Source organism: Triticum urartu, chromosome 6A (assembly GCF_056163025.1).
Source record: "Triticum urartu cultivar PI428250 chromosome 6A, HENAU_Tu73, whole genome shotgun sequence".
Taxonomy (NCBI): domain Eukaryota; kingdom Viridiplantae; phylum Streptophyta; class Magnoliopsida; order Poales; family Poaceae; genus Triticum; species Triticum urartu.
Genome location: NC_141878.1, coordinates 558902618 through 558909944, shown reverse-complemented (window position 1 = coordinate 558909944; position 7327 = coordinate 558902618). Strand labels below are relative to the sequence as shown.

Genomic DNA, 7327 nt, shown 5'->3' with positions numbered 1-7327 from the left:
GCCCGGGGGCTACTGTCGGCGTTCTGGGAACGGGGGTCCCCAGACTTGCCTGCCTGCGGCCTGCGGCGTGGCTCAAAGGGGGCCCAGCACGGCCCATCTTCACCAACACAAACCCAAGACCCTCGCGAGGGGCCAAGCCTCGCGAGGCGGACGACGCGAAGCTTCCTCGGGCACGGCCTCGTCAGGCTGGCTCACAAGGAGGCGGAGAGATCAAGGCGGGGTACCTCACGAGGTGCCCATGACGCAAGCCATGACAACTCAGGGCGCCAGGCGGGTGCCAGCCCGCGCAGCGTCCTCCTTTCCTCTTTGGTGCAAAGGGGGCAAGCGCAGCCGCGGAGTACCGAGGCATCAGGCAAAGGTTGCCATTTTGGTGCAACGAGACCAAGACCAGGAGGACTACGAGACGGAGGTCATCGTGGAGCCCAAGACGGCGTCATCACCAGAGCTTTGCGCAGGCGAAGACTACTTTTGTCAGGATAGTTGATACTTGCTGTCCCCCTTCAAATTAGCCCGCCATTGTTGGCTCCCTTCCCGCTCAATATTTGGGAAGAGGACCAGGGCCTCTATAAATAGGACTAGCCACCCACACAGCAAAGGGGGTTCCGGTTCGGTCGATCGAGAGAGAGAGAAAGGTGGCTGAACTCCTCCCAGCAGTTCATCGCCTCAGCCAAGAACAGACCCTCGCGAGGCTGTTCTTTCTTGTATTGTTCATCATCATCAGCACAAGAGGCAATCCACGCACCACACACTGGAGTAGGGTATTACACCACAACGGTGGCCCGAACCAATATAAACCTTGTGTCTCTTGTTTTGTTCTTTCCTTAGTTTTAGATCCTAACACGGCGGAGGGGTGCAGAAAGATAGGAGGCGAAATCTCCGCACGCACCCCAGTGTTCGAACCTTAAGGGTCTGCCGGAATCCGAAATCCAACAGTATCTGATGACAAAAATGTCCTACTTCCTTGACTCCAGGATTTTCAAACTGTAGAATGTGAAAATTTGGTGGACGTTCCAAAGCTGCCTGCATGTCTTGAGAAATTGCACATCATTGCTTGTCCAAAGCTGATGTCCATGCCAGCAAATCTTGGAGACATAAAAAATTTGAGAAAACTCGAGGTATTTGAGTGCGAGGCACTGATGACATTTCCAGATGGAATGTATGGAGTGCCTGCACTCAAGAAGCTGTGCATAGAGCGTTGCCCAAGGGTAGAGACACTACCGGAGGGACTCCTGCAGCAGCTCCCAGCCCTGGTGAAGCTATGTATCCGTGACTGCTCCAACTTGGAGGGAGCCTTCTCAAGAGGAGACGCTTACTGGAATCTGGTTGAAGGAATTCCACAGAGATCAATTGGCTGAGCCCATGCGCTGAATGTGCTTAGGTTGCCTTCAATTGGGATACTTGTGACTCTGCTTATGTATGCCAGCCTCGTGGAGTTGTGTGTTCCAACGAGGTACATATACCCTCATCTATTTACCTTGGTTCTCATTCTTTGAAATTATACCTTGGTCCACAACTTTCCACAACACTTTGTAACTCAACCTCTAATTGTTCATGGAATGCTCCATCGATCGGTCTGTTAATTATATGTTGAGTACAACCAACCTAGAGTTGATGTCTTTGTACAGTCAAAACTCAAAAGCACTTGTATCTGCTATCACGTTCAGATTATATGTTGAGTAAAACATTCTGAAGAGTCTTCATGACTTTTTCAGGTATCTGCTATCATGTCCTAATGAATCGCATTGGGTACGAATACTGCAGTTGTACCTGTACATGCATCACAACAGTAAAGGAAAGCCATTTCTTGTACAAATCCCTCTGTTCCTAAATATAAGACCTTTTAGAGATTTTACTATAGACTACATATATGTAGTCTTATATTTAGGAATAGAGGGAATACTTGCCGGTACGCACACGCCATGGCGCATGCATTGCCTTAGTATGATACTGTATACGTTACGTACATACTTTTGATTCAAGAATACCAGATTGCTAGTATGCAGATCTGCAAACGCATCTGTTAGGTTCTGCCATGGATAGATTAGATTTTCTTAGCAAACTATGGTCATAGCTTTATGGACTGAAATGAGTCAATATATATTGCACAATGTTCAAATAATAACTGTAACTGCTTCAAATAATTCATTGACTGGGATTTCCTTTAGCTCACCAAATTGCTAGTTCCCAATCAAGTATGTCGTTCTCGTCGGACAGAAGAGGAGTTTTTTGTAAATACAATATCTGCTTACTTAAATAATGAATCTTTGCACTTACTTATGGCAGAGATGCATACATGTCTTCCAGAGTTATGCATAACTTCACCTTCAGATCAATTAGATCGTATTCATTTTTCCTTTGTTTGTCTTCATATGTTCCTTTAAATCTGTCATCTCAACAAAAGTTCACACGCGACAGACCAACTTGATCGACCACTCATTTTTTGTGCTTAACCTACATAATATACATGGCCATGGTTTTTTGAAACCCTTTTTTTACTACTGCGACACTAGAACCTCTGCATTATATATTAGTGGTACAGTAAGTATGTACTTAAAAAAAATCAACAAGAGGTGTACTGCTTCCACCGTTAAAAAAATTTGTCCCCCTCTTGCAGCAATGACAATCCACACATTTCCGACCTGGCACTGCCGAATTGATCATGATGTGCGTGTAGGATGTCGTTGTAAACCCTGTGTGTAAAGCGTGGTGCGCACTACTCTACACTACGTTGCTACGTTGTCTTGATTCAGCTGTCTGTAGATGACCCTGACGCTTGTGCTGACTGCTTCTTCCACAAGTTCCCTGCTGCTGCTGCTGTTCATGATTTTTGCCGCGTGGTTACAAGTGCTGTTGCGCAAAAAAGGGAATAGATGAGTATTCCCCGTCCTCTCGTTCAGACTTCAGAGAAGCAGAGCCGCCTGCCTGTCTTCTGAAACTCTGAAGTGCTAGTATGCTGGAGTACTTAACAAAAAAACTACCATAATTCGTGAAACTGTGCCTACAAACTATCACTTTACGAATTTGTGCGAAAAACTACTATTTTCTCATTAATCTTTGACTAAAAACTACCATTTAGACGAGTAGGAGGAGCAAGGGGCAAACCTGGGCATCAAATTCAGACCTTTATCTCTCTACTACTATAGTACACAATTTTTTGAATTTGAATCTACCTTTTTCTTGCATGTTTTGTCCACCAAATTACACAATGGATTCATTTGTAGCCGTCCACTTTATCAGATCGAACGGCCCACATTACCCGGATTCGCCACCCACCTATTCCCGCCAAAGGCTGAGAACTCAGACGCCTCTTCTGGAAAACTCTACAACCCACTCTCGCCTCCAGCAAATCGATTCCCGCCAAGGCTCCAGCAAATCAATTCCCCGCCAAGGCGCAACCTCGCTGACTTCACCACCACATCCATATGCTCTGTATGAAATTTCTCTAGCGTGTACGTCACACACCGCGATCTCCGTCAGCTCATACCCGCCGTCCACGCCCCCAGTTCCTTCCAATCACGTCAACATCCAGATTGCAGCTCCGCCATCGTCTCCTTGCAAGCTTTGTCTTGGTTCGAATTTTCTTGCTGCCTGTTGAGTCCAGGTTCATGAGAGCTGGACATCCTACTACAACCAGCTGACCATAGTGCCACCGACGGATTGACCACAAGTGAGCTATTCCTTCTCTAGGTGGCCCATCCTAATCTGTTCCTTTGGAATTCTGTGATGATTCTTTTGCGTGCGAATGTTACGCAAGTGATCCTTCTTGCTATCAATTATATGAAATACATATTCACTGGTCTGACTGTAGCTGTTGATTTTTCTGCTTTTCTTGCACGCAAGGTGTTTGTGCTTTTGTCCAAGCAGCTATCTGTTGGTAGACTATAAAAGGCAGTGCTATTCTGAACATAAAGCACATGTTCATTCTGTTCATGTCTCATATCCGTTTGCAAATTTGAGTATGCTTTAATTATTTTTCTCGGATTTGGCAAGCTAAAAATGGTCTAATGCTTATATACTGTAGGTTGTGGCTGAAAATACCTGGCTTATAACAATCAAGAATCAAAGTAATAACAGCTAGCCGTCCAGTAAAACCCAATAGATGGAAGGCCGAGTTCCTTTCAGAGATATTACAAATGTTCACTCGACGACTTCACCAAAAGGGAATCGACGTACGTTTTGTTATTACCGATATCTTCTACTTATTATCCTTATTGATCGCTTGCCTTGATATACTGTGTGTTTTTGTTTGTTTTGTTTGGTGGGGAAATAGTAGCTGTGGTTGCAGAGCAGAATGATCCTTTAGCAGAAACCAAAAACGCTATGCAAATGAATTCTTCCCAGCGTAAGCTTTACCACGACCGGGATAGGTATTTGCAAATGACTCCATATCAGAGGGAAGCCTATCTGCAAAGGAATCGTGAGTATAAAAGAATGCGGCGTGAGTGCAGTGCAAGTTGTAACAACACACAACCAGCACCACAACAGAAAATTTTGAGAGCTACTAATAATAACCAATACATGACAGGTGACTGTTCTAATCAATAAAATATGCATTACAAATTTTATCAATGGCCGTTGAATGTTCGTTTATCTCATTATTTTTTATTATATGATGTATAATGATTGGGTAAACTGAACCTACATTACAGGAGAGGAAGTCATGGCCATTTCAAACTATGAGAGGCACGATTCAGTTTTTACTCAGCTAGGGTCTTCATCAAAAGGCAAGCAAGGTTGTATATATAATTAATTAAGAAATATCTACTGTAAAATTTTATTTATTATATTTCATTACACTGCCGTTGACTATTTTTCCTTGAAAACAGTGGCAGAAAATGGTGGTTCTGAGACAAGCCGTCCAAAAGCTGGAACTCGGTTCACTATCAGTCCATCTGGCATATATTTATCATCAATATCCTCGGAAGAACAAGCTGCAAAATATGGATTGAAAAATGTAGGTCAGCGTAAGCGGCAACATTGCACCAATGTGTACTCACAACTGTCACATGACCAGGAAGAAACACACGTACAAGAGATTTGTGGCCCTAATAAAAGAAAGAGGTCAGAAAAAGAAAGTTGTAGTACCGCATGGGATCCTGGTAGAAATACCAACAACTTGCATGAAGACATCATTTATGTGCCCCAGGATTATTTTCCTGTCGTTCATGGTAATTTTAGTCATAAAAAAACAATGATTCAATCTATATGCAGCACATAACAAGTATTTCATCTATTTACAACTAGATATAATTTGTCAACAGATTATCCGGCAAATACCAAAGACAACATTGAGTGCGATGAAGTGGACGATGAAAGTCTTATGTATAATGGACCAGGTAAGCATTGACTGGTACTTTGCTCAATCATTCATATTTATTTGTAATACTTTACTAAAATATTACTTTAAAAAAATACAGGTCTTGACTTTGAATCATATCAAGAACCAAAGCATGTTACAAAATGTATACAAGCAGACCCATATGATCGTATATATCATAATGTGCCCAGTGGTCATCATTTTCTAGAGCGAGTGCCCAACTGTAGACATTGTAATGCGAAAAGGTTCCAATATGAGACACCAACTTTTTGTTGCATGAATGGAAAGGTGAAGATAGTAACCCCAGTGGTTCCTGACGATTTGCATCAGTTGTACACGAGTCAGGATCCAAATGCAAAATACTTCCAAGATCATATACGGTACTTCAATTCTCATTTCTCTTTTACCTCTCTTGGTGTCATCTTGGACCAAAGGTTCTGCAATAGGAGGTCTGGAGTTTACACCTTTCGTGCACAGGGCCAAATTTATCACCGTATTGACCAGTTGGTTCCAAAAGAAGATGGCCCCAAGCATTTACAGTTATACTTCTATGACACGGATGCAGATTTGCAACAAAGATTTCTTCACTCGCCTAACTTAAACCAAATTCTCATCCGGAAGTTAGTAAATATACTTTCAAGTAACCCTTATGTACAAATATTTAGACACCTTGGTTCTATTCCAAACCTTGATGAATATATGATTGAGCTCAATACAGATATTGCCTTAGATCAGAGAGTATATAATGCTCCGACAACATCACAAGTAGCAGCAATCTGGGTCAAGGGAAATAATCCTCGAGGTCATTTTGACAGGAGTATCATGGTGTATGGTAAATCGGACAAACCACAATACATAAAAGCATATCATGGTTGCTATGATCCATTGTCATATCCGCTTTTTTTCCCGAAAGGGGAAGTTGGATGGAACTTGAATTTACCAAAAGTTGGTCCCCATGCTAGGAGGACGAGAAATGATCAAACAAATGCTCTCAATGAAGAAGGCAAGTTTTTTGCCAAGTATACTTTTTTATTACTTTGTTTCAGATTCATTTATCTAACCATAAATTGCCTTGCACGCAGGGATGGAAAAGAGCCCTGGTTCTTGTGTGTCACCAAGAGAATATTATTGTTATAAGTTATAAATTCGAGATGGAGATTTCAACGTCTTACTATTCGGAAGGGGATTAACTCAACAGTATATTGTTGATATGTACATCAAGATTGAATCAATAAGGTTGGCTTTCTATTTACAACCGTCAACTCAAGTTCTCATACGTGCAGATTTATATCAAGGATTGGTTGATAGCGTTGTAGCTGGTGAGACACGTGCATGCATGACAGGTAAGCGTATTGTGCTCCCCCCAAAATTTATTGGAGGACCAAGAGACATGCGTCGAAGGTATTTAGATGCAATGGCATTGGTCCAGCGGTTCGGGAAGCCAGACTTATTCATTAGAATGACTTGCAACCCGCAGTGGGAAGAGATAACTAGAGAGTTGGAACCAGGCCAATCACCACAAGATCGTCCAGATTTGGTAGCACGGGTCTTCAAGGCAAAGTTGGAGGATCTTAAAGATCTTTTATTCAAGAGAAAATTATTTGGTGAAGTCGTCGCACATGTTCATGTAATAGAATTTCAGAAGAGAGGCCTACCGCATGCACACTTCTTAATTATTCTGAAGTCAAATTGCAAGATTACTAATCCAGATCAATATGATGAGATAATATCAGCAGAGATCCCAGATAAAGACAAATACCCTGTATTGCATGCTTTAGTTATTAAGCACATGATGCACGGACCATGTGGAGTTCTCAACAGTAAGAATGCTTGCATGGAAAATGGAAATTGTAGATACCATTATCCGCGGACATTCTCAGATACAACATTACAGGGAAAGGACTCATATCCAATTTATAGACGGAGGGATGATGGTCGTCGAGTGCGCATTAGGGGTGCGGTGTTGGATAATAGATGGGTTGTTCCTTACAACCCATATCTACTTATGCG

General features: G+C 42.5%; 1 protein-coding gene across 1 annotated transcript; it reads left to right on the top strand.

Moving 5' to 3' along the window:
• The first annotated feature begins 3297 nt into the window (after positions 1–3297).
• On the top strand, positions 3298–7109 carry LOC125512727 (uncharacterized). Its single transcript, XM_087527212.1, has 8 exons — positions 3298–3667; positions 4022–4169; positions 4271–4525; positions 4650–4733; positions 4827–5168; positions 5262–5336; positions 5418–6320; positions 6400–7109. The coding sequence occupies exons 2-8, from the start codon at positions 4100–4102 to the stop codon at positions 6459–6461; spliced, it is 1791 nt and encodes a 596-aa protein (XP_087383338.1). The 5' UTR covers positions 3298–3667; positions 4022–4099; the 3' UTR covers positions 6462–7109.
• The last annotated feature ends 218 nt before the right edge of the window (positions 7110–7327 follow it).